Source organism: Orycteropus afer, unplaced genomic scaffold, assembly GCF_000298275.1.
Source record: "Orycteropus afer afer isolate SDZICR_OR568_19922 unplaced genomic scaffold, OryAfe1.0 scaffold00075, whole genome shotgun sequence".
Lineage (NCBI taxonomy): Eukaryota > Metazoa > Chordata > Mammalia > Tubulidentata > Orycteropodidae > Orycteropus > Orycteropus afer.
This window is the reverse complement of record NW_006921662.1, coordinates 2,087,714-2,115,372: the sequence shown is the minus strand read 5'-3', so window position 1 is coordinate 2,115,372 and position 27,659 is coordinate 2,087,714. Positions and strand designations below refer to the sequence as shown.

At 37.1% G+C, this 27,659-nt stretch overlaps 1 protein-coding gene across 1 annotated transcript in view; it reads left to right on the top strand.

Annotated features, from left to right (window-relative positions):
* The window catches only part of DENND1B (DENN domain containing 1B), a 464,228-nt gene that overhangs the window by 304,059 nt on the left and 132,510 nt on the right, over window positions 1-27,659 (top strand). The window contains exons 11-12 of the mRNA XM_007941084.2: window positions 18,207-18,307; window positions 25,711-25,756. Of these exons, the coding sequence (XP_007939275.1) occupies window positions 18,207-18,307; window positions 25,711-25,756 (147 nt within the window). The remainder of the gene's footprint in view (window positions 1-18,206; window positions 18,308-25,710; window positions 25,757-27,659) is intronic.

Here is a 27,659-nt window from a genome sequence, read left to right as displayed (position 1 = left end):
GACCAATATGGCAGCATTGAGGATGAGAAAGACATAGAGAGAGGTACATGGGAGGTACAGACAACAAAGATGAACCCTTTTTCACATACAGTACTACGTTGTTAGTGAAGGCAAACATGGATGTATGGGTAGATACATGGGTGAACAGGCTGAACTGTTAGGTATGTCTATGAAATGGGAAGTGTATCCAAGAACATGTACAGGCTTGGCAGACAATGGTTCTGTAAGTTTATGTGAATGATCAGAATTCCCAAAGTTATAGTAGAGCTGACAAGGGGCAAGGTTATGATCACTGCTTGGTCACAGCAAGCTACACAGAGGGACTGAGTAGTTGAACCTGTGGGCTTGGGACCATAGTCACAGGGGTCATCAAGCTCAATAGGCGTAACATACTATACAAAACATTGTTTCACCTGCTACTTTGGCAGGTAGCGACTGGGATCTTATAAGCTAGCAAGCTGCCATCTAGGTGCAATGATGGGTCTCTCCTCATCCAGAGCAAAGAAGAATGAAGAAAACCAAAATTCATGGAAACAATTAGTCCTAGTGACTGGTACACCATCTGATCTGCAGCCTATATGACTATGAGACCAGAAGAACTAGATGGTGCCCAACTACCACTGTCATCCACTTGGAAGGGGATTTATGTAGAAGATCCTTGATAGAGAGGGAGAACAACGTGGACCAAAACTCAAAATCATTTGGAGAAAAAAAAAGGAGGGAGTGGTGACCAGGTTTGCTGGTCTGATAGAGCCTGGTAGAACTGTTGATAATATGGCCCCTAGCTGCCCTTCAGGTCTGGTATTGAACCCACACCTGTGGTTTCCAGCCAAACAAAAGACAGGCATATGAGTTGAACATTTACCTCAGGTAGATACACTCCTTGGTGAGAACAATCATGGGAGAAAGAAGGGCTGCTTATGCACAGAGTGACAGTTCAGGGAGCAGGAGTCCATGGATGGATGGACACTGGGAAGAGGTAACTGTGGGGAGGAAGTGGGAGGGGAGCTGTTGCATTGTGGTAAAGTGTGGTCAGTGTCGTGATACAAAGTGTATGTGAACTGCTGTATGGGAAGTGAATTTGCTCTGTAAATCTTCACCCAAATCACAATTAAAAAAAAAAAAAATCAAGAATAAGAAGGAAAATGTCTACAATCACATTATTAAGCATAATATTGATTAGAGCCACTCTCACTTCTACCCCTTGGTTGTTGGTCCCATGTGTTCTGGTTGTGGGGAAAGCAGCACCATACAATGGTGTCTGGTTCAAATCACAGACTGCATCCTATGAGATTGAGCTCTACCTGTCAGGCAGCATAACTGATGGGGAAAGACATAAGTCTGTTGCTGTATTTCTTTGCTGTGAAATGAATTCCTTGATCAGATACAGTGCTATGCAAAGTGTCGTGGTGATGGATATGATTCTATGAGTCCATGAATGGTTATACTGGCAGAAACATATGAGCAGAGAAGGCAAATCCATATCCAGAATATTTACTCCATTGAGCACGAATCTCTGCCTCCTCATGATGGAAGAAGGCTAATGTAATTAACTGCCACCAGGTAGCTGGCTGATTGCCATGCAGAGACAATTCTGCTGCAAAATCACCTGAAGGATGTCAAGAGGAGCTTCCGGGTGTTACTGGTCACTTTGGGCAATAGGAGACAAGCCCTGGAGAAGCCCCTTCACTGCAAGAACCAGATACTAGAGAGTTCACCTGCTGCAGGAATGAGGCCTCGAGAATCACTGACCTGCAAGACCCTACCTAGGAGCACACTGGAACCAAGAAGAAAAAATAATTTCCTTCTACAGTGTATCTCCAGTGCCTACTACTGATGAAGCTTTATATTAGACTCAAACTCAACTCACTCCTGTCGAGTCAGATCTGACTCATAGCGACCCCTCGTATCACAATGTGGGAGGTAGATTGCCCCATCTTTCTTCTGAGAAGTGGCTGGTGGGTTTGGACTGCCAGCCTTCTGGTTAGCAGTCGAATGCCTTAGGCACTACACCACCAGAGCTCCTTATAGGCTAGCTGGTAATATAAGAATATTCGAAGAGCCTAGATCCATTCTCACAGATAGTTAGAAAATGGTGAATTTGGAGCTGAGACGCAATACATGGATACCTGGTACAGCCTCCTCGAAGCTTCTATTTTGTTGTGATTCACTACAGTGATAAGATATTGCTGTGAAAAGAATGAGCGAAAAATAGTTAGCCATCTGAGTAGATATGAATGACCTTTATTTTCAAAGGAAATTTTTGACATTGTTAGGATTTTCCAGATACCAGAGTATAAGTGTATTGATTCATTAACTTGTGCATTCATAAACATTATTATTTGTCAGATACTATGTAGTGGAAATTTCAAAGTTACTAATTTATGATTTTGCAAACGTGTCAGTGAGTCAAGGCCAATCAATGTGATAAGAACTCTAATATGGGAGGTGTTGGAGGGAGAATGGTAGATGAAAGGGTTGACTTCAATATAATACAGACTTGTTGAAAGGAATTTCCAATGTTTAATGTGCCACTGTGTGTGTGTGTGTGTGTGCATGTAAGAGAGGAGGGAGAGATATGAGGTGCTTGATATAACCAGTTTTGTTTTGGGAAACATAACACAGGTGGCATTTTAAAAGAAGAGATGGAATATGGAAAAATCTAACTGGCAAAGCCAGTTAAAGGGCTGTTATAGTAATAAAAGTAGCGATGATTAACACCTGAACTAAGACAGCAAAAGTAAGATGGAGGTGAGGTTGGACTGTGGAGACATTCCTAAGAAAAAGTCTGTTGGACGTAGTAGCTGTTTGAGACTTGGCAAGGGGTGGGGTGGGGAGAGAGGTGTAGGATGATACATGTTGGTCAAGTCATCAAGTACACAAACACACACACACATATGGAGCTCTCATGGTGCAGTGGATAAGGCATTTGGCTCCTAACCAGAATGTTAGTGATTCAAACCTACCAGCTGCTCCATGGGAGGAAGATGAGGCAATCTTCTGTAAAGATTTACAGCCTAGGTGAAACCCATGGAGGGGGGTCACTATGAGTTGGAAATGACTCAGTAACAAAAAAAAGAAAAAAAAACCACCTCACTGTCATCGAGTCGATTCTAACTCATTGTGACCCCCATTGGGTTTCCAAGCCTGTAAATCTTTACGGAAGTAGATTGCCCTCTCTTCCTTCTGCAGAGCAGCTGGTGGGTTTGAACCTCTGATCTTCTGGTTAACAGCCAAATGACTTACCAGAGCTCCGTGTGTGTGTGTGTGTGTGTGTGTGTGTGTACACTTGATGAAGATTTGACCTATGTGCCACTCTCTGGTGCCATAGTGCCTAAGCCATTTGACTGCTAACTAGAAGGCTGGAGGTTCAAACCCACCAGCCCCTCCTCGGAAGGAAGACTGGGCAATCTGCTTCCATGGAGAGAGTGCCTTGGAAACCCAAGAAGGGGTTACTATGAGTCAAATCGACTCAATGGCAGTGAGTTTTGAGTTATATACATACATACATTATAAAACATCCTTACAATTGTTGCTATCATTGAGCCTATTGTTGGAGCCATTGTGTCAAAGCATTTCATTAAGATCTTTCTCTTTTTGACCGACCATCTACTTTACCAAGCATGATATCCTTCTCAAGGGTATGGTCTCTTCTGACAGCATGACCAAAGTATGAACAATGAAATTGGGCCATTCTCACTTTCAAAGAGCACTGTAGATGTACTTCCTCCAAGACAAATTATTCATTCTTCTAGCAGTCCAAAGTGTGTTCAATATTCTCCATCATCACCACAATTCAAATGCATCCGTTCTTCTGCGGTGTTCCTTATTAATTGTCCAGCTTTTACATGCATATGAGACTATTGAAAAATACCAGGACTTGGTATGCCTGCACACCTTAGTCTTTAAAGTGACATCTTTGCTTTTTAACACTTTAAAGAAGTCTTTTACAACAGATTAGTCCAATTCAGTACATCCTTTGATTTCTTGACTGCTACTTCCATGGACATTGATTGTGGATCCAAGTAAAATGTTTGACATACTCAGTCTTTTCTCCATTTATTATGTTGCTTATTGGTCCAGTTGTGAGTATTTTTGTTTCCTTTTATGTTCAAATGCAATCCATACTGAAGACTGTAATATTTAATGTTCATCAATAAGTGCTTCAAGTCTTTTTCCCTTTCAGCAAGCAGTGTTATGTCATCTGCATATTGTAGGTTGTTAGTGATTTTCCTCCAATTGTGAGGCCACATTCTTCTTCACGTAGTGCAGCTTCTGGCATTTTGCTCAGCATACAAATTGAATAAGTGTGGTGAAAGGATACAACCCTGACACACATTTTAAACCATGCAGTATCCCCTTGTTCTGTTGGAATGAATGCCTCTTGCTCTGTGTACAGGTTCTTCATGAGCACAATTAAGTGTTCTGGAATTCCATTCTTCACAATATTACCCATAATTTGTTATCATCTACACAGTTGAATGCCTTTGCATAGTCAATAAAATGCAGGTAAACATCCTTCTGGTATTTTCTGCTTTCAGCCAAGATCCATTTGACATCAGCAATGATATCCCTCATTCCATGTCCTCTTCTGAATCCAGCTTGCATTTCTGGCAATTCCCTGTCTGTGTAGTACTGCAAACATTTTTGAATTATTTTCAGCAAAAGTTTATTTATGCATAATATTAATGATATTGTTCAGGAATTTCCAAAATATATTGGATCATCTTTTTAGCTATGGGCGTTCATAAAGAACATGGGGCAACATCTTCTGACGTCCTCTAACTTCACAAGAGGGAGACAGAATCACCATCAGCAGCCCAAAGCTTATTCCTATGAGGCCAGACATGCCACGCCCCCCCCCCAGCCTTTATCTCCCTAATTATGACACCAACTCTCTCTCCCATGGCACTCACTACTTCTCTGCTGGGTTCGATAATTGATTGTGATGGCCACATAGAACTCACAGACAATACTCATAGGGTAGGGAAGTAACAGTTCAGGAACATGCTCAAGGATAAGGTTCTTTGGTCAGGACAGTCTCCCCTCTGCCATGCCCTCAGGCATGCCCCTCAGCCTGGCCTCTGCTCTGCTTGGGCAAGTGTTACAGAGCTCTTTTGGCTCTCCCTAGAGGAGCTCTGGTAGCGCAGTACTTAGGTACTTGACTGCTAACCAGAAGGATGGCAGTTTAAACCCACCAGCCACTCTTCAGAAGGAAGGTTGGGCAATCTACTTCTGTAGTGACGCCACTTTGCAAACCCAAAGAGGGGTTGCTATGAGTGAGATCTGACTCTATGGCAGTGAGTTTGGTTTGGTTTGTAGGGGCAGCTAGGTGCACACCACTCTGCTAGCAAGCCTCCTGCCCAGTGGCACGGAGCTTTCTTATTCCATGAGCCAGCAAGGCCACCACTCTGTTTTGTGCCTCCATCTTGGTTCCACTGCCACCATCTCTCTGCCAGGACATCTCTACTGGATGTCTCTGCTGGGACATCTCTGCCAGGGTGTCTCTGCCAAGAGGTCCAGTTCAGGGATCGCAGGTCCAAGGACTTACTCCACTCAAGCTCCAACTCTTCTCTCTTGATGACAGTGAGATCCCCTTTTCTGCCTCTAGGAAGGCTAATTTTAAACCTGGCAGAGTTAAAAAATAAACAGTCCCAACATCAGAGTTCTACACACCTTATTTCCATAGCCCCACCCAGTAATCTGGTGGGAGTTACAGAGACTATGCCTGGAAAAGCCATACCAAGTAATTCACTGCACCATAGAGCACAAGTATGGATCTCTTATAATCAGTTGGAAAGGTAACTATCTTCCAAATTTCTTGGCATAAACAAGTGAACGCTTCTGCTGTTATGTCCATTTGTTGAAACATCTCAATGAATGTTCTGTTAATTGTTGAAACATCTCAATGAATATTCTGTTAATTTCTAGTATGTTGTGTGTGTGTGTGTGTGTGTGTGTTTTGGCAGTTCCTTCAAGGAACTCTGGTGGCGTAGTGCCTAAGGCATTTGACTGCTAAGAAGGCTGGTGGTTCAAATCCACCAACCACTCGTTGGAAGGAAGGTTTGGCAATCTAGTTCCATAGTGATACTGCCTCAGAAACCCATGTAGTGGTTGCTGTGAGTCAGATCCGACTTGACAGCAGTAAGTGAGTCAGTGGAGCTTGGACTGCTTCCTCCAGTACTGTCAGTTCTTGAGCATATGCTACCTCCAGAAATGGTTGAATGTTAACTAGTTCATTTTGGTTTAGTGACTCTGCATTCCTTCATCAATGCTTCCTGCATTGTTCAATATTTTACCCATAGAATCCTTCAGTAATGCAACTCAAGACTTGAATTTTTTTCTTTGGTACTTTCAGCTTGAAAAATGCTGTGTGTGTTCCTCTCTTATGGTTTTCCAATTACGGGTCTTTGCACATTTTATTATAACGTTTTACTTTGTTTACTCTTTACTTCTCTAGCCGTCCTTTGAAATCTTCTATTCAGCTCTTTTATTTCATGATTTCACCATTCAAGAGCAAGTTTCAGAGTGTCTTCTGACATCTATTTTTTTCTTCTTCCTTTTCTGTCTTTTTAAATAATCTTTTGCTTTCTTCATGTATGATGTCTTTGATGTTATCCCACAACTCATCTGGTCTTCGGTCATTGGTGTTCAGTATGTCAAATCTTTTCTTCACACGGTCTCTAAATTCAGGTGGGATATACTCCTGATCATATTTTGGCTCTTACAGACTTGTTTTAATTTTCTTCAGGTTCAGCTTAAACTTGGATGTAAATTGATGGTCTGTTCCACAGTTGACCCTGGCCTTGTTTTGACTGATGATATTGCGCTCCTCCAACATCTCTTTCCACAGATATGATTCCTATGTATTCCATCTGGCATGGGCCATGTGTATAGTCACTGGTTATGTTGAAAAAGGGATTTGCAATGAGTAAGTCATTGGGCTTTCAGAATTCTATCATACAATTTCTGGTGTTATTTCTATCGCCAAAGTCATATTTCCCAACCACTGATGTTTGTTCTTTTTTCCCAACTTTTACATTCCTATCGCCAGTAATTTATAGTGCATCTTGATTGCATGTTTGGTCAATTTCACACTGTAGCTGTTGGTAATAATCTTCAGTTTCTTCAACTTTGGCTTTAGTGGTTGATGTATAAACTTGAAGAATTAACTGGCCTTCCTTGTAGGTTTATGAATATTATCCTGTTACTGACAGCACTGTACTTCAGGTTAGATCTTGTAATATTTTTTTTGACAATGACTGTGATGCTATTCCTCTTCATTTTGTCATGCCTGGCATAGTGGACTGTGTTTGTCTGATTCCATATGGCCTATAGCAGTCCATTTCAGCTCACTAATGCTCAGGATAACCATCTGTATGCATCCCATTCCATTTTTGACAATGTTCCATTTTCCTAGACTCATACTTCATACAGTCCGCATTCCAATTATTATAAATGTTTGCAGTTGTTTCTTCTTATTTTGAATCGTGTCCATTACCAAATGAAAGTACTACAAGCTTTACTCCATCTGTTATTAAGGTCGATTGTACTTTGAGTAGGCAGCTCTTCCCTAATCTTACTTTGAGTGGCTTCCTACCTGAGGGGCTCATCTTCTAGCACTATGTCAGACAGTGTTTCACTACTATTTTTAAGGTTTTTGGTAGGCAGTTGTTTTAGTAGTAGACCACTACGTCCTTCTTCCTAGTCTGGAAGCTCCACTGAAACCTGTCCACCATGGCTGACCCTGCTGGTATTTGAAATAACTGTGGCATAGCTTCCAGCATTACAGCAACATGCAGGCAAGCCACCACGGTATGACAGATGACAGATGAGTGTAGTAGGGTGATTACATTAGTAATATCTTCTAAAATTGGTGAAGCACTGACTGTTCAATTAAACTCAGTGAGTTCATGTAAGCCACTTGATTTTTCTTACCCTGAAATTTCTTGTCTAAAAAGTGAAGGACTCACACAGGAATGATCCTTAATTTAATAATTCTTCTGTGGTACTGTTTGTTTTCTGAGTAATTCCTTAATTTATATTAAACTGTACTATCCCATGACCATCCTGTTTTTCCTCTTCTAGAATCTAGAGCCTAGATGTTTATGGAAAGAGAAGATAAATACACTTGAAGGATATCGTAGTATTGTTGTTGTTAGGTGCTCTCAAGTCAGCTCTGACTCATAGCAACCTTATGTACAACCAAATGAAACTCTTCCCAGTGGTGTACCAGCCCCACAATCCTTATTATACCTGAGCCCATCATTGCAGAGACTGTGTCAGTCCATCTCATTGAGGGCCTTCCCCTTTTTTGCTGACCCTCTACTTTACCAAGCATGATATCCTTCTCTAAGGAATGGTCCCTTCTGACAACATGACCAAAGTAGGTGAGATGAAGTCTGGCCAGCCTCACTTCCAAGGAGCATTCTGGCTACACTTCTTCCAGGAGAGATTTGTTCATTCTTCTGGCAATCTATGGTATTTTCAATATTCTTAACTAACACCACAGTTCAAAAGCGTCAACTTTTCTTCAGTCTTCCTTATTCATTGTCCAGCTTTCATACACATATGAGGCTATTGAAAATACCGTAGCTTGGGTTACATGCACCTTAGTCTTGAAAGAGACATCTTTGCTCATCAGCCTTTAAAGAGGTCTTTTGCAGCAGATTTACCCAGTACAGTAGATGTCTTATTTATTGACTGCTGTTTCCATGGGTGTTGACTGTGGAACCAAGTAACATGAAATCTTTGACCACTTCAATCTTTCCTCCATTTAATGTGATGCTGCTTATTGGTCCAGTTGTGAGGATTTTTGCTTTCTTTATGTTGAGATGTAATCCATACTGCAGACTGCAGTCTTTAATCTTCATCAGTATGTGCTTCAAGTCATCTTCACTTTCCACAAGTAAAGTTGTGTCGTCTGCTTATTGCAGGTTGTTAATAAGTCTTTCTTCAGTCACGATGCTGCATTCTTCCAGTTTCTCAGATTATTTGTTCAGCATATGGATTGAATAAGTATGGTGAAAGGATACAACCCTGACACATTCCCTTTCTGATTTTAAATCATGCAATATCTCCCTATTCTGTTTGAATGACAGCCTCCTGGTCTATGTACAGGTTCCTCATGGGCACAGTGAAGTGTTCTAGAATTCCCATTCTTCTCAATGTTATCCATAATTTGTTATGATCCACACAGTGAGTACTTTTGCACAATCAATAAAGCACTAGTAAACATCTTTCTGATATTCTTTACTTTAGGCCAAGATCCATCTGATATCAGCAATGATATCCCTCATTCCACAACCTCTTCTGAATCTAGCTTGTATGTTTGGAAGTCCATATACTCTTAAATTTTAGTGGAAGAGTAGATGGACCTTCTTTAGGAAGTGACTTTTAGAGTAGGCACAAGAAAGCAGTCAGTTTGAGAAACTTTCACAGTATAACAACATAGTACATAGGGAAAGGTCATGTAGGGCAGGAAATATGTTTAAGCCCATTGGCATTTATGTGTAATGTTGCAGCTACAGAAATCCAAAAAGTTAATGAGAGGTTAAGTATGACAGTAATGGTGGTATGTGGAGAGTGACAAGAATGTAAATTCCTGTAAAGCAGAGATTTTAATCTATTTTATCCACTACTATATCCCTTGTGAGAGCTCTGATAGCATAGTGCCTAAGGCACTTGACTGATAACCAGAAGGCTGGTGGTTCAAACCCACTAGCCACTCCTCGGAAGGAAGATGGGGCAATCTACTTCCGTAGTGATACTGCCTCAGAAACCCAAGGAGGGATCGCTATGAGTCACTCGATGGCACATAATAACAACAATATCCCTTGTGGGAGCTCTGGTAGCATAGTGCCTAAGGCATTTGACTGCTAACCAGAAGGCTGGTGATTCAAACCCAGCAGCCACTCCTTGGAGGAAGGTTGGGCAATTTACTTCCGTAGTGATACCACCTTGGAAACCCAAGGAGGGGTCGCTATGAATCGGATCTGACTCCATGGCAGTGGGTTTGGTTTTTTTGGTTTTGTATATCCCTTGTACTAAAAAAAGTGCCTAGCACTAAGGATGTGTTCTTGGGCAGTTGGTTTAACTTTACCTCCATATCCCTATCTATAAAATGAACAAAAGAATGACTACATGCAGGAAGCAAGCATGAGCAATTTAGAATCATTTGGCTAGGAAAAGTTAATAAACCAGTTATTAAATTTGAGATGATCATTGTTGTTGTTATGTGCTGTTGAATCTATTTGACTCATAGCAACCCCTCCTTGGGTTTCCGAGGTGGTATCACTACGGTAGTAGATTGCCCAACCTTCCTTCTGAGGAGTGGCTGGTAAGTTTGAACCGCCAGCCTTCTGGTTAGCAGTCAAGTGCCTTAGGCACTATGCTACCAGAGCTCCCTTGAGATGATTAGACCTGCCCCAAAGACTTGAATATGGTGGAGAGAGATTGGGATTAATTTTTAATAATGAAGTACCAAGATCTACTGTCCTAATAAGTTGAAGGGAAAGAATCAAATGTGAAAATACTTTTTAGTATGTAAAAAGATCTTTTAAAAAGGACATTAAAAAAGAAAAAAAAAATGTACAACCAAGTACTGTCTTTTTGCAGTAGATAAAATTGCTGTTTCTCCAAACATTTCCTTCCAACTGTCACTTGATCAGGCTTTTAGTGTTTTATTCAAATTAGAATGCTTTGTGGTTGTAATAGCTTTGTAGGTTTTAGCTACTTGGTATTTTGCTGTCTTCTATTTTTTATTTATTTTGCTTAATCTTTTAAATATGAATGTAAGTTAAACATGTTTAAACAGATACTTTCTTTGTGTTTACCACTAAATTTTTTAATTATGTATGAAATTTATCAGATTCCCATCTGTAGCAGATTCTGTATACTTAAATTTCTGAATTAAATTATATTCAGTCAGTTAAAAATCAGGTGAACTCTTTATATTTTATATGAATATATAATATTTTATAAAACATTCTTAGGGGGTATAATTCTACCTCATAGTGTACCTCATGTAGAACTCCAGTTGAAAGGAGTAGGATTTCTGCGTAAGTATGCTATTCCCATTTCTAGTTTCTACTACTCTTAGCCAGACTGTGCCTCATACCAAAAACAAAAAAACAACAACTTTGTTTTGGTTTTGGTATGAGGCACAATCTAGCTAAGAGTAGTAAGAAACTGGAAGAATGGGAGTAGCATATGAGTGTTGATATGAAATCTTTACTTGTAAAGATAGAATTTTTATGTTGTTTTCATTGTGGTCATCATACTAAGTAGATTGTTTTTCTACTGCCTTCATTGGAATCTAATACAATGTGAGGTTGTTTAATTTTTTTTTTTTTTTGGTCCCAATATATTACTATTTAATTGTTTCCAATATTGCTTAGCTTTATTGATAGGCTGATTTCCTCTAATAAATAGGAACACGTTGAATTTCTTGTCACAAAAGGAGAGAACTATGGTTTGGCCTCCAATGTAAGTGTACTTGTGGATAACAGGTTAATATGATAACTAGAGTTTGTATCAATTTCCCACTGAACATTTTTTAAGATATTCTGTTCTATTGGTTTCCTCTTGAAGTTGCAGACTTTGATGCCTGAGGAAGTTTTGTAAATTGATTTTCTGTCTGTCATTGACTCTTAAATACTTCCTACAAAGGTCAGCTGTTCCTGTCTATGTGATCATTCAATCCAAAGATTCATTCTCCATTATATAATTAGTATAGTATATTTTCATTCAGCAGATAGTACTTACAGCCTGTTAATGATGGGAAATTTGAGTATTATGTATCAAAATGCAGTTTAAAATACTGATATTCTAGATCCTGCCTGACTAGGTTCATATCCCGGCTTTGCCACTTACTAGCTGTCTGATGTTGAGCAGTTGGTTTAACTTTGCCTCAGTGTTCTGATCTATAAAATAGGAATAACTGCCCACTTTACAAGGTTGTTGTGAGGATTAATATGATTACTTCATGTACTCAAAGAAGTACCTGGAACACAGTAAGCACTATATAAATATTTGTATTAATATTATTTTTTCAATTTAATCACTGCCATTTCTACCTATTTTTTTAGACCTGTTGTTTTTGGAGTAGAAGTTATAAGTTCTTTGACTCTATGGCTAAATTCACTTTCACATCAGGATTCTTTCTGTGATTTCACGAACTCTAGTTTTTGTCTCTGCATATGGTTTTTATATATACTTATTTTATAATTGCAGTCAATGGGAAATAAATATACCTACTCCTCACTTATCAACTATCCATATTTATGACAATAGTAAAAAAAAATCTACTGTGCAACTATTTTGCACATTAATGGCATATATCTGGCAGTAACAAACTCCAACGTGTGAGGTGAGAAAAACACTGACTTTGATGGTTAAAATTATGTGTCAGTCTGCCTCAGCCTTGATTCTCAGTGATTTGCCAGTTATGTAATGATGTCATTTGGCAGTTATATAATGATATAGTCATCTTCCATTTTGTGATCTGATATGGTCATCATCTGTTTTCACATATCACAGATCTTTGCTTAATGACTTGGTGTTTGGAACTTAACCATGTCAATAAGTGATGAGTGGATGTATTCCTAATGATTTTATTTTGCATTGACCAGCACTTTTAGGCCATTTAAAAAAGAAGTTAAGGAATTTTTTCTTAAACTTTTATTTGGGCAATTTAATTATTTCTGAAAATAATATCCCATTTAGCTTTTTCTTAATCAAATTCTTAATGTATTATTCTTTCAGTTTCCAGGGCATACTGGCAAAGATATATCTTGACTCAGGCACTGAACATCTTCCCCCCACTGTCTTTGCTTTCATGAAAATAGCTGTTTCATAAAAGAAACAACTGAATATTAGAAAAACAATTTGTCAAGGGGAGAAGTTAAGCAAACTTCCTAGCTGTAAACAAACCTCTTTATTTAATGAGTCACTGGGCTTGAAGGCTTTGGATCACAGTCTCAGGGGACAGCTAAGCCAATTGGAATGACATAGTTCAGAAAGTCAGTGTTCTACATCCTACTTGGTGAATAGTGACAGGGATCTTAAAAGGTAATGAGCTGTCATCTAAGATGCAACTACTGGTCTGTCCCTGGCCAGAGCAAAGAAGAGTGAAGAAAATCAAAGATACATGGAAAGAAATAGTCCAAAGAACTAATGGACCATGTGAACCTCAGTCTCCTGGACCCTGAGACCGGAAGAACTAGATTGTTCCTGGCTACCATGACCAACTACTCTGAAAGGGGTCTCAATAGAACGTCTTGATAAAGTGGGAGTGAAATGTGAAACAAAACTCAAAATCAAAAATAAGACAGGCTCTGGCATGATCTAGAGATTGATGGAACCCGACTATGACCCTTAGTCACCTTTCACACTTGGAACTGAACTCATCCCTGTGACTCAACTTTCAGCCAAACAATAGCCAAGTGTATAAGGTGAACCATAACACCAGGGAGGTACACAGTCCTTAGAACAATAAACCATTCAAGATCAAAGAACAGCATTTGCCTTGCAATAAGACTCAGAAGCATAGGAAAGGAGAACTAAGGAAAATGGTTAACATAGGGAAGAAGTGGGAAGAAATGTTGTTCCATTGTGGGGATTACAATCAATGTCACTAAACAAAATGTGTATGAATTGTTGAAGAGAAAACCACTTTGTTCTGTAAACTTGCGCTCAGATCAAAACAAAAGTTAAAAAAAAAAAAAAAGGATAACAGTTTGGAGTCCTAGTTCTGTCACTCTCCAGACAATTCTCAGTAATTCTTGCTCCAAAAGGCTATATGCTGTGCCATTTCCTTTCATTCTTAAAGATTCAATAAATCATAACTTTAATGAGTTTTTAAAATTATTATTTGGCTCATTGAATAGATTTCATTTTTTATGATACTTTGCACTGCAACCAAGCTTCTAAAATAAGTAGTTTTTCCCTTAATTTGCATTGTTCTCAAAAAGTTCCAGATAAATAATAATATATTTTGACAGTACTCTCTTCAGAAATATGGAAAAATGTTGTCCAGAATAAAATCTAGAGTCTTTATCATAGTCTGAAAGGCATTCCAGCCCCGACTCTACTTGCCTTTCTGACTTCATGTCTGGTCCTTCTGCTTACTCCAGTCTAATCACAACATCCTCCCCACATTTCTTGAAGAGTCCACCTCAGGACTTTTGAATTCACGTTTCATCAACTTTGTATTTTCTTCTCCTCCAATCCACAATAGTATGCACCCCCTCTTCAGATGGGTCTCTGTTCAAATGTCACCACATCAGCATTCTTTCCTAATCCTCCTGTCTACAATAGCGTGTCCATCACTGTGCACCCCCATACCCTGCTTTTAGGTTTCTCCATAGCCTTATCTCTAACAGATATAATATATATTTCACTTGTTTATTGTTTGCCACCCTACTAACATAAAAGCTCCACAAAAGCAGGCACCGTGCTATTTAGTGAGTTATCTCTGTCAACTAGTAAGGATTTGTGATAGCACTTAGCAGGCACTCAGAAAATTTGTTGAATTAAGTAATTAATATCATACATTTAGAGATGATCTTTGGATATTACTTTGAAGGTTTGTATGGATTATATCCCATTTAAAATGTTCAGTTATCTAGATGGGAAAAAAAATCCCTAATGATTAATAAGAATGTTGTGATGGTTATGTTTGTATGTCAACTTGGCTAGGCCTGGTTGAGTGGTTGGGCAACTAGATGTAGTATTCCCCATGATGAGACTGGTAATCAACTCCATGGTGGAATCTACTATGAGCAGCTGAGTAGCTGTCTTTGGATATGTGGTCTGCTTCCTGTATATAAGGAGAAGCTTTGAGACTGGTCTCTAGCCTATGGCACGCTTGGACCCTGCATGTAGCCGTGTCGTTGCTCAGCAGCCTGCTATGCTCTGCCGACCTTGGGACTTACAATGGACTTAAGTTAATGGCCTGCCATGTGGTTTGGTAACATTGGGACTATGCCTTTTTACTTGTCAGCCTTGGGGCTTCCAGACTCAGCAGCCTGCAGCTGTTTGAGTGAAGAAACGCCTCTAGCTCCAGTGGGCCGGGAGCAGGAGGCAGAGCTGGACCCCAAGGTTGAGGGGCTTTCACCCACCCCTAGAGCCTGGCACTTTGAACTTGGACTTAAAGCCTCCAAATTGTAAGAATAAACTCCTGTTTGTTAAGGCCATCCCATTTGTGGTATATTCCTGTCAGAGCAGGACTCAGTAAACAGAACAAATGTAAAATATTAGAACTGATCTGATCTAAAAATAAAGATTATTAGATCTAACAGACAATGCTTATAAACTATCTAGCATAGATTTATTTTAAGGGTTAGGAAACTGAGACCTGGTTATTTTAGCACACATGCCAGATAGCATGCAATTTTTTAATGACTGAGTCCTAACCTTATATGTATAGTATACTTCATTGTTATTTTACACAACTTACCTATCTCATACACTCACTGCCGGCGAGTGGGATCCAACTGATAGCAACCCCTCCTCGGGTTTCCGAGGCGGTGTCATTGTGGAAGTAGATTGCCTAATCTTCCTTCCAAAACTTACCTATAACTGTATTTAATTTCCTAGTAATTTTATTTTTCTTCAATTATATTTTTTCTTTACTTGTAACTTTACTATATGCTGTATAAAAGAAAATATGCTATTTTAGTATTTTATCTATTTTCTTTTTTTTAAATCACATAGTTATTTCATGCTGCTGGTTAATAAGGACATCTTCTTTGATATGCTTCTGCCTCTTTTGGAAATCACCACTTGGATGTCTCACAGTTACCACAAAATCAATATTTGCAAAATTTAACTCCTCATAGTTTAATTCAAATCTGATACTTCTGCTGTATTACTTTTAATAATTAGTTATAGTTACTTAGACTAGAAATTGGAGTTCATGGAGACGTCACAGTCTAATTTTACCTCTCCCTGTCACTTATCTCCAAGAAGTTGCCAAGTCCTATAGAACTTCCTTTTCTCCTGGTAGATCATGATTAGCAGAGGCAACTCTCCGCCACATGGTGACCATTACAGAAAGCTTGTAAGTCAGCTTATGATCAGAGAAACCATCCTGTAAGAAGCCAGTCAAATTCACCATTAATATCATGACTTACTAATAGATAATTTATAACTTCACTCAAGGAAGAAATAGGAGGGTAGGGAACACATCCATATAGCATTTAATAGAGTGCTTAAGGACATTGGGTGTGCCCAGTGAAATACATTGCCTATATGATTCCTTTCTTTTACAATACACTTTATTTTAGAACACATTTTCAGACTACATTTAATTATACTGTTACTATTTTCTTAACAGTAAATGGGAACACTTTCCTTTTTTAAACAAATTAGCTTTTTTGAAAGTCATATGTGTGCAACATCTTATCTTTTTTTGGAAAAACTGGGTAAATTATCTGCCTTTCAAAGCTATGTAAGTTAGCCGATCAGGCTACACTAAAGGAATGAAAAGAGTTAATGTGTCTTAAAGATACCTAATTTGCAACCATGCATCCATACAGATTACCTATAAGTGCTTGGAGAATTTGACACAATGAATTAGATAAAGCCCATTTTCATTTTCCTCATGTATGCAAGGTAAATAAATTCAAGACCTGTAATTGTTAAATAGAAGTATTTGAATGCCTCCTAGTGGCATATTATATGCTCTAATTAAGGAATTTTTAAAATAACAAATACACTAAATTGGACTTGTAAAATTTGTTGAAATGGTGTGTCTTTGTACCAAGAAAAGAAAAGTAGTAGTATTTGCTGAAAGGATACGGTAGATAAATGATTAAAACTTGTAAGTGCTAATGATAGCACCTTAAGTGGAATAAAAGTACATTGTCATATATAACACTGATTAAAAAGAGAACTGAAAAAAATATGTGTACACATACTCACATACCCATACAACATGCATAAATATATGACAAATATGAATATACTTTTAAGGAGACATTTTATGTTTTTTGGTCAGATCATTTTAATTATCGTTTAAAATTTAATAGAAGTATTTTGCATTTGATCAGACAAATATTGCTATTAGTAAGATATGAATTGCTCATTTTTTTCTTTTAAATTAAATGTGATTACCAGATATATGCTTGAATTTCTTTGTATAATAATAAATTAGAGAGAATGGTTTACAGAAAATTTGTAACTCATTTTTATGGTAGATTTTTTAAATTCTGATTTTTAAGTCAAATAAAATTATTTAACTGATAACCTGGAAATACAGAATATAGCAAAGGTTCAAAATGATGAAAAATGCTGATTTAATTATTACATTAATCACTACAGTATAGAAATAGAATTTAAAATGAAAAAAAAAATCATCTGGAAACAATTCTGATGAAGGTCAATAGAAGGGATTATAAAGGAGATATACTTTTGTTAAGCATTCAGAAATGCTTAATTAACAGCTTGCCACAACAGAACAATTAAATTGGCAATTACCTTTAATGTAGCAGCAATGTAATTGCAGCTGTTGTGATATAAAGCTAGGAAACAAAATGTTAATCTGGAATGAAGAGTTTAAATATGAAATTATGATATACTTGGCTTCCTGTAGTACAGCTGTCAAGCTTGGGCAGTTCGCTGGTCAATAGTGACATTCTATGTGTCGGTGAACATAGTCTCTTGATACCATAACCTGCAGTTCACACATTACTGAAGCTCCAACTGTCGAACATTCAAGTCCCCTGGTATTATTGCAGCTTCCAGACTCTCCTGACTGGCTCATGTTTCATTCTTTGGCAATTTGCCCTAATGATATCCCTCAGGAGCTTTCACCCTCTCTTCCTTTCCATATTTAATCATGGTATATTAATCTGAGTGATGCGCAAACTGTGCTGCACAAATTGTAATTTCCTGCAATTCCTTCTGAGATGCTCACCTAATTTTTCATTTTCACTTTGTTTGTTTGAAGTTTTAACCCCAAACTCTGTATTTTCAGAGGGCTGTAACTGTCTGTGTAAGATTTCCAAGAAGCTACTTTTGCTATTTATATGTTTCAGGGGGCCTTGCAACATAAGACGTCTATATGCAGAATTGGTTAAGATAATGTGATTTTTATCATTAAGTACATTGTTTTACAATTATCACTAATCTTTGATACTTTGAGCATGCCTCTTTGTAGGGTCAGCAGCTACTTATTGTTGTTATCCATTTACAAATTTTAGTTAACTGCCTGTCTCCACGGATCAGCTGCTCTGCTATACCCAATGTACTGGCAACACATATACATCCCAGTGCTTCCTCCACACCTGCTGGACTACTGCTGGTAAGCTGGCTTTTGCCAGAGTCCTTTAAATCTGAGTTTCATGATTAGGAAAAAAAAAAAATCACTTATATGTAGATTAGGCAAGCATCATGTTTATATGAAAGAAATCACGGAAACTTGACTTTGACATTAGTTATAAATGTTATAAGACGATTCTACGAACGACAGAGTATTTCTTTTCAAAAGTAGCAAAATTATATACTTGGCAAAGTTATAGTGCTTTAGATTTTGTGAGTTTTTTTCCCCCTGCAGTCATTCAGATAATAAAACACATAAATAGAAGCAAATACAATCTTAGTTTGTGTTTATGGAAATTTTACAGAAGTTACGATATCACTTGTGGTTGTTGTTATGTGCCATCGAGTCGGCCCCGACTCATAGATGACCCAATATTCCAGCTGTCAGAATTTGTCTGGAATGTCTGCCAAATAGCACATTGTCTCTGCAGGCATACTCTGCTTTGCCTTTACCTCAGGCACACTTCCGTTTACCTCTCTTCCCTCAGTAACACACTAGACAGTGACAAAGGAGTTGCCTAGAGTGCAGGGATACCTTGAATTTCTGGATTAAGTCAGTCTCAGATTTAAGCCACTTTGAAAAACAATTTTTTAAAGTTTTGGGAATAATTCTGAAAAATTTCTTGGTGTTAACAAACAACTCCCTGTGATCTCACCCAATCTGAATTCAACCAGCCTCCAGGCCTTCCGTATTCTTTCCCCTGGAAGAATTTGTACACTTACAGTGAGGTAAGGCCATGCTAAGACTTCCTAACCTCAGCCTTGGGGTCTTCTTCTGGACTGAGGATAGGATGTTATTGCATAACCATCTTCTGTAGGCATAGATAATTCTTAAGAGATCTGATGGTTGTCCCCTGAAACCAGCTTAAATACACACTTATGCATCCGTGCATGTGCACCTATGCATGCAAGTGCGTGCGCGCAGACACACACACATACTCACACACATAGAAGGAAATAATTTAGACCTTAATGTTTTTGTTTATATCACAGCTAATATTATTATTATTATTTAAAAAGATCCTTTTTAAAATTATTTATTAAACTTTCTTATTTAATGAAAGGCCACTCATTTAAAATATTTAATGATGAAAATGATTTAAGTTCAAACATAGCTTTTAAGTTTTTGTGACTAGTCCTCTTCAAACTAAAGTGATTGTAATGACAACACACGTTTTTGGCAACAAACTGATCCTACCGATGTATTGTGTGTTTCCACAGCAGGGTAATTAGTATTGATAATGCTATGGAGTCAGTGCCTAGTGACCTACAACAGCTATTCTACCTTTTGAGAACTGTAAAAGAGAAACAGTTTGGCAGGAGGCTATAAGAATGTAGTTTATATTGTAACGCATCCCACACATAAGTCTAAGAGTAGAACTAGATCTGTAAATAGGCGCCTTTAGTGTTCAAGTTTTTCTCTGACCAACATACCTAGAATATATTAACATACTTAAAGGCAAGAACTGCAGCATATTCATACTGATACATATCTTTGTGTGCAATCATTGAACATTAATTTAAAAAATATTTTTACAAAAGTATTTTAAAATATATTGATATATATGATTTAAAAAATACATAGCAGTTAGTGGTTCAAGAGCTAACAGTTCTAATTATGAGGTTTAGAATAATCTGTTATCATATAAAATGTTAGTGTCATTAATATTTCTATGAAAATGTTCTGCTCTCTTAAGAGGTAATTCTCCTTTTCACCTCAGTTTTCTTTAATGAATTACAAATTTAATACTTTCTAAAAATATTGTTACTCAGAAACAGTACAGATAGTTCTGTACTAATTCTTGCAAAGCTGCAACATCATTCTGATGCTTTCTATCCCTTTCACAAATTCCTTTTTCTGCTCTTCCAGCTAAATGGAGGAAGCTTATTTTATGATTCAGTTCCTAGAATTTTCTCTCGTTTCTAACATCTGAACCAGGATGAATTCTAACAATCTCTATGCCTAACACCTCCTTGGTTCAAAGATTAGAGCAGTGACACACAAATAAGGAGTTACCTGAGACTTCCTGAACTTAAGGCCACAATGATAGACTCAACTTCTATCATGGAACCTGGGCAGTGTAGTAACACTACTTTTAGAAATAGCCATGTAAGGCTCCATTTTTCTTCTAGTCTCAAAAAAGTCAATGGACTACACTACTTCCTGAAGAAAAGTTAATCTTCCTTGTGCATTCTTGAGGTTAGAAACACATTGATTCATATGCAAAAGAGAGAAATAAATGACTAATTCTCCCTTCAGTTGCATGGTCTTTTCATGAAGAATATTTTTATATTCCACTTCAAAAACATCATCAGAAACATATGGTAGGAGAAGATGAAGCTTTATTAACTCTCCAGATTGATTGAGACTTTCTAAATCCTGTGGTAATCCTGGGTCCTGAAAGTATTTTTACTTTTGCTTCTGGTAGCTTTGGTGTGGTGTAGACTGCAGAGAGTCATAATGCCATCTTGTGACCATGATGGATATCACATCTTGGTCCACAGATATTTATTCATTTATTGGCTCATTCATCTGTCAAATATTTTAATGAACACATTATTTGCCAGACTATGAGTATATAATAGAATTAATAAGACTTAGTTCTTGCCCTTGAGGAGTTTACATTCACAAATAGGAGGAAACACACACACACACACAAAGTACTACAGTCTTACAGGTTCCATAGCAGAGGTATACAAAAGGACCACTGGTAGGAACATAGAGGAAGAAGTGGCTTATACTTCCTAGTTGGTTAAGAAAGGCTACAAGAAGGAAATGACACCATCTGCTTTTTTCCCTTAATGGATCAGTGTAAGAGTAATTTAGCGAGTCTGTGATGTTGCCAGGTACTCAATCTGAGTCTGTAAACACATTGGAGGTAATGTGATTCTCTCACTGCTTTTGAGTCCAATCCAACTCATAGCAACCCCTCGGGTTTCTGAGGCAGTATCACTACGGAAGTAGATTGCCCAACCTTACTTCTGAGGAGTGGCTGGTGGGTTTGAACCACCAGCCTTCTTGTTAACAGTCAAATGCCTTAGGCACTGTGCCACCAGGGCTCACAATGTGACTCTAGAACCAGTAAAAGTATAATTGTTCATGGAATGGTTGAGGAATTCTTTTTATTTAGACTATCTATATGGATCTTTTTCCTATGAAAGGAGAAAGGAGTAGAATTAACTTCTAAGAGAGTAGGTTTTTTTTTTTTTTTTTTAAATAATTATGTCCTATACCCTAAGTTAGTAGAGTGCTGTTATAGTCTACCTCATGGGTGGTCTCTTTGTAAGAGAACCAAAAAAGAAAAAAGAGGCTATCACAGAGTAATTATTTTAAGTAAAGATTAATTGCTACCAAAAAGGAGAAGCAGTCATAATAGAGCCTTCTGTATCCCATCTCTGCAAAATTACTTCATTGACAGAAAGATCTATGACAGTTTTGCACATGGATGATAAAACATCTGTGTTGCCAAGGATCTCTTCCTGAGATATTAATGCCATAATCTAATTAGGAAATTTCAGCAAGAGTTGCAAAATTACTTTTCAGGAGATTTGGCTGATAGTGTATTACGATGCACACAATCCAGTTTTCATGAGAAACAACTTTTCAATTAAGTCTGTATTCTGCAGACCATCATAATTATTTTAGGAAATGATGCTCTTGACTAATAATGTTTGCAGTTCTAGCATGCACATGTTTTATCTTTTGTTAGGAATCAGTGAGGAAAAAGCCCATAGAAATACCAGTGATCCCATAATAAAAAGTTTCAAGATGCTTTATTACTAAGATCTGTATAGAAATTCTTTATTGATTTTTTAATTCTAGTTTATTTAACAATTTGTTTATATTTTAAAAGATGACTAGTTTTCATAAAGTTTGAAAAGTATTATCTTAGATGTCTTTCATAGGACTTCAACATTTTAGGAAACTCTGACCTACCTGATAGCCCTCCAACATCTGTAAAGTAGTCATAATAATATTAATTTTAGAAGGCTTTTGAATATTCTGATTAACACTCATTTTATTAAAATAGTATTTGGAATTTAAGATACTGTGGACCTTTCTTATTGTAAATCTCATAGATACGATAACCTAGCCTGTGGTGAATTGGTAATTGACAGAGTAACTTTAATATTTTTATATTATTTTGGATGTGGGGAAGTCATGACATATTTAAGTTCTTAGGAGTCACTTGTTTTGTGAAAGTTGCCCAAGTTTAGTCATGGTTGCCCAGAATAGCTAATAACATGTATTTTATGTCTTCTATGGAATCCCAAAAGGAGTTCCAGGGATGTGAACTGGAGCTGGTACCAGCCTTCCTTTATTTAAGCAAAAGTGGAACAGTCTATATTTGTTAGTCATATTTTCTTTTGGAGGCAGAAAATCTGTTAGGTCTTAAATATATCAAAGCCGATAAATTGTTCTCAATTAACAGTCAAATCAAGTATCCAGAATATCTGATCACCAGCAGATGGCCTGTTGTATTAAACAACAACAACATAACAAAAAACAAAATTGGAAGGTACAAAGCCATAAAAGATAAAGACAGATAGGAATTAGAACTTAGTACTAGAATGATAAGAATGTATAGACTAAGGATGACTAAAGTAAGAACTCTAACTAGACTTTCTTTATTTGTGAAATTCTTGATGCATAGACTAGTATTTATCCATCTTTAAATAAATAGAGAACTATTTGAAGTAAATAAATAGAGAACTATTATTTTGAAAACTCTGAGTCTGTTGAGGTCCCTATTTTTTTTGGGGGGGCATAGTGCCCGAGGCATTTGACTGCTAATCAGAAGGCTGGCAGTTCAAACCCACCAGCTACTCCTTGGAAAGAAGGTTTGGCAATTTACTTTCATAGAGATACTGCCTCAGCAATCCAAGGAGGGGTTGCTATGAGTCGAATTGACTCAATGGCAGTGAGTTTGGGTTTTATTTTTTGGTTTTGGTTCTCAGAGGCAAAGTGGACATGCAAAAGTTTGGACAGCTCTGTTCTAATGATGACAATGATGTTTGTAAAGATTATGAAAATCTTTTGAAAAAGAGGGCTATATGTTTTTGTTAACAGAAGAGGGCTATTTTAAGTAGAGCACAAACACTTCTTTCTATAGAAGTTTTGCCAAAAGTGCTTTATTTTTAAATAGGCATTTATTCACATATCTTCTGTTACTTATACAGACATTTAGTCCATTCTTAGGTTTTCCTGTTAAATAATTTTTTTAAAATTTTAATATTTATTGTAATTTGGGTGAAAGTTTACAGAGCAAATTCACTTTCCATACAGCAGCTCACATACACTTTGTCTCATGACATTGACTGTAATTTCCCACAATGCAATAGCTCCCCTTCCACTTCCTCCCCATAGTTACCTCTTCCCTGTGTCCTTCCCTCCATGTACTCCTACTCTCTGAGCTGTCTCCCTCTGCATACACAATCTGTTCTCCCATGATTGTTCTTTCCAATGAGTGTTTCTCCTAATGTAAATGTTCCTCTCATATACCTGTCTTTTGTTTGGCTGGAAGCCACAGGAGTGGGTTCAATTCTGGATCTGAAGTGCAGCTAGGAGCCATAGTCTCGGGTCCCACCAGGCTCTCAGACCAGCAAACCTGGTCCCTTCCCCCCCCAAAATGATTTTGAGTTTTGTTCCACATTGTTCTCCCACTCTATCCAGGATCTCCTACAGAGATCTCCCTCCAAGTGGTTGACAGTGGTAGCTGGGCACCGTCTAGTTCTGGTCTCATAGTCATGTAGGTTGAGGATCACATGGTGTGCCCATCACTTGGACTAATTATTTCCATGAATCTTTGGTTTTCTTCATTCTTCTTTACTCTGGATGAGGAGAAACCCATCGTTGCATCTACATGGCCACTTGCAAGCTTTTAAGATCCTAGTCGCTACTCACCAAAGTAGGATGTGGGACAATGTTTTGTGTATGTTATGCCAATTGAACTTGATGTCCCCTGTGACGATGGTCCCAAGACCATAGGTCCAACTACTTGCTCTCTCTAGGTAGTTGGCTGTGGCCAAGAAGTGACTACAATCTTGTCCCTTGTCAACTCTACTGTATACCTGTGAATTCTTACAGAACATACAAATACACTTGTAGAAACATTGTCTGCTAGCACTATACATGGTCTAAATAATGTTTTGACTTTGAAATGTCAGTTGAATCATTTCCCTCTTATATATCACAATAAATGTTTCTGGAAATAATAGTAATTGTGATTTTTATGTTACAAGAACTATTAGCTGTCTGTATTCTCTGGTAGAATAGAAAGCCCATGAAGGCAGGTATTCTTTATTGTCTATGACTGAACCCAAGTTCTTGCTCAGAGCCTGGTATCTTGTATGTTCCAAATATATGTAGCAACTCTCACTGGGTTTCCGAGGCTGTAAATCTTTATGTGCGTAGATCACCCCACCTTCCTTCTGCAGAGCAGCTGGTGGGTTTGAACTGCTGACTTTCAGGTTAGGAGTCAAGTCCCTTATCCACTACACCACCAGAGCTCCTCATTTCCCTCTTATATATCACACTAACTATTTCTGAAAATAATAGTAATTCTGATTTTTATGTTATAACAACTATTTATTGTCTGCCTTCTCAGGTAGAATAGAAAGTCCATGAGGGCAGATACTCTTTATTGTCTATGATTGCCAAGGTCTGGCATCTTGTATGTTCCAAATAATAAGTTGAATTAATTAATTCAGGGTCACTCTTGAACTTATTTGAATGTTTTTATATTTACTGATTTATTTAAGTAATGAGAATGAAAGTAGGGTAAATCTAAACTTATGAAATTTAAGTAAAAGACAAGGTATGTGAGAGTTAAGATAGCACAGAGATAGAATGATGAGAGGAGCAGGGAGCGTGTTTCCCTTTGCATATCTAGTTCTGGGACAGTGTCTGGCACACAGCAGGACTCGATACATGTGTGGTGACTGACTGGAGGACAGGAAGTATGAAAGAATTAAAATGTATTAGGGAAATCATAGAGATAAGCACTTAATAGAGTAGTAAATATTTATGAAACGTGAATAAATTTGGTGATTATTTAGCATATATTTGTTATGAGGTATATGGAAAAGATTCAATTTAGACTATGGCCTACATGTGATATTCATAAATAAAAAAGTTTTTTAGGCATTACAGCTGTTGATTTAAAAAATGATTTTAATTTTAAATTTTTATATAAACCAACTTTAATCTGAGTATATTAAAGGCCTCTAAAATTAAATTAGATTTTTATATATTGAATAATTTTGAATATCTGTAATGTGCTATGCAAGAACTGTACACTTAATTTTAAGCATTCTGAAATACTTATACTGTTGTTTAAGTTTCAATGAATCATATGAATATATGAATATATGTTTTTAATTTAGTGCACCAATGCCATACCTGATTGGAATACACTCCAGCCTCATAGAGGTGAGTATCTTTCAGACATGATGCAGTAATAATTAACTCATAAAATAGTAGTTAAAAGTTTTATTTTGAAGGAAAATAAATGGGAATAGTACAAAGCAATGAGTAGTTTCATATTTATAGTACTTTACACACTAGCCACTCCTCGGAAGAAAGATTGTGAAATCTACTTCTGTAGTGATACTGCCCTCGAAACCCAAGGAGGGGTCATTCTGAGTCACTCGACAGCAGTGAGTTTGTTTTTTTTATTTTCAAAATGGTAATATTAAAATAATTTCTTTTAAATTAGCATACTAAATGACAATCTTCAGTGACATGAAAATAGGTTGTATTTGGTAGAAATCATATGGTAAGTGTTAAATATTAAAAGACTAGTTCTTGATGAACCACTTTCTTTATGGTGTCTTAAGAGTCTTTTATATTTCTTTCTCAGACCTGTATTTTGAAAGTCACATCTTAGGTAATTATGAATCATAAACATTTTTATTTTGCAAGCTTCAGTATGATGCAGTTTTTCAGCTTGTTTTTTCAAAACGTGGTTTTAATATACTAATCATGAACTTTTGTATTAGAATATATCTTTTTAAATGTTTTAATTTTCAGTCATTTTGGGAGACTTAAAGTTCAGTAAGTTAACAGCATTGTCACCATCTCATTCCAAATGATTTTTGTCAGAAGACTCATCACTGTATTCTAACACTTTGACCTTTATAAGTGAGACTTTATAAGATCAGCATCTTAACAAAATAAACAAAAGCTTTGGGTAGAAACAGAGCATTTTGGTCAACTGAGTGTCATTATATTGGCAGATTTCATTTTTATTGGAGTTAATATATTTTTGATCTTTTACCTTTTACCTAACTTCTGAGGAGTAACAGTTTACTTCAAATAACTAATTTCATACTTTTTTGAGTGTTTTTATATTTATTGAAATAATTTTTTAATAAAAATATTTTCTTATTTTTGTATTTATCTTTGTCACTGTGTACACTGTAAGTACTCATTTTAAATGATCAAGAAAATCCTGTTGATTATTTTAAAACTCCCGAGGATCATACAGGGAGAGGCTTCTGACTTCATCTCACATAGAAGACCTGGACTATGGAATTCTGCATGTGTTCTAGTCAGCGTTAGGTACTTTTTTTTTTTTTTTTCCAGTTTTTGAGCATTTTTTATTTTTGCAAAATGTTTGGGCAGAAGTTTTTATTTGTTTTACCCTTAGTAAAGAATATATCTTACTGAATTTCTTTAGTAGGTTTCATTTGGTTTTCATACTGAAATCTGAGTTGGATAACATTGTTGACTCCTTATATTTTGTTCATTTTTAGAAAACTTGTTCTTACATGTCAAGGTGTTCGCAGTCAAAAAACAAATTATGTAAAAGAAACTTAAAGAATAAGCATTTAATCTGTTTTAGATTGTGGAGTATATGACTAGAATTTTACTTATCAGTAGTTTGACTTCATACAAAATCTAACTATGGTTGGCTTGTATGGTTTCAGAATAAGAATCAACAAATGGTGATATTTATATCAGCATATGTTATGTCTCTTATTATTTTATGTGTCTAGTAGGATATATAAGGAGCTCTGGTGGTCTAGTGCAAAGGCATTTGACTGCTAACCAGAAGGTTGGTAGTTCAAACCCACCAGCCACTCTGTGGAAGGAAGACTGGGCAATCTTCCATAGATTTACAGCTTCAGAAACCCAAAGAGGGTCACTATGAGTCAGAATTGACTTGATGGCAGTGAGTTTGGTTTTTGGTTTGGTGGTAGGATATGTGCTTTCTATAATATATTTATTTATTTATGGGGATAAAAAATGTTGACGAGTACCCATAATACTGATTTTTTTTTTTTTTTTTTTTTGGCGGCATCCTGATTCTACATCAACTTTCCAAAATACT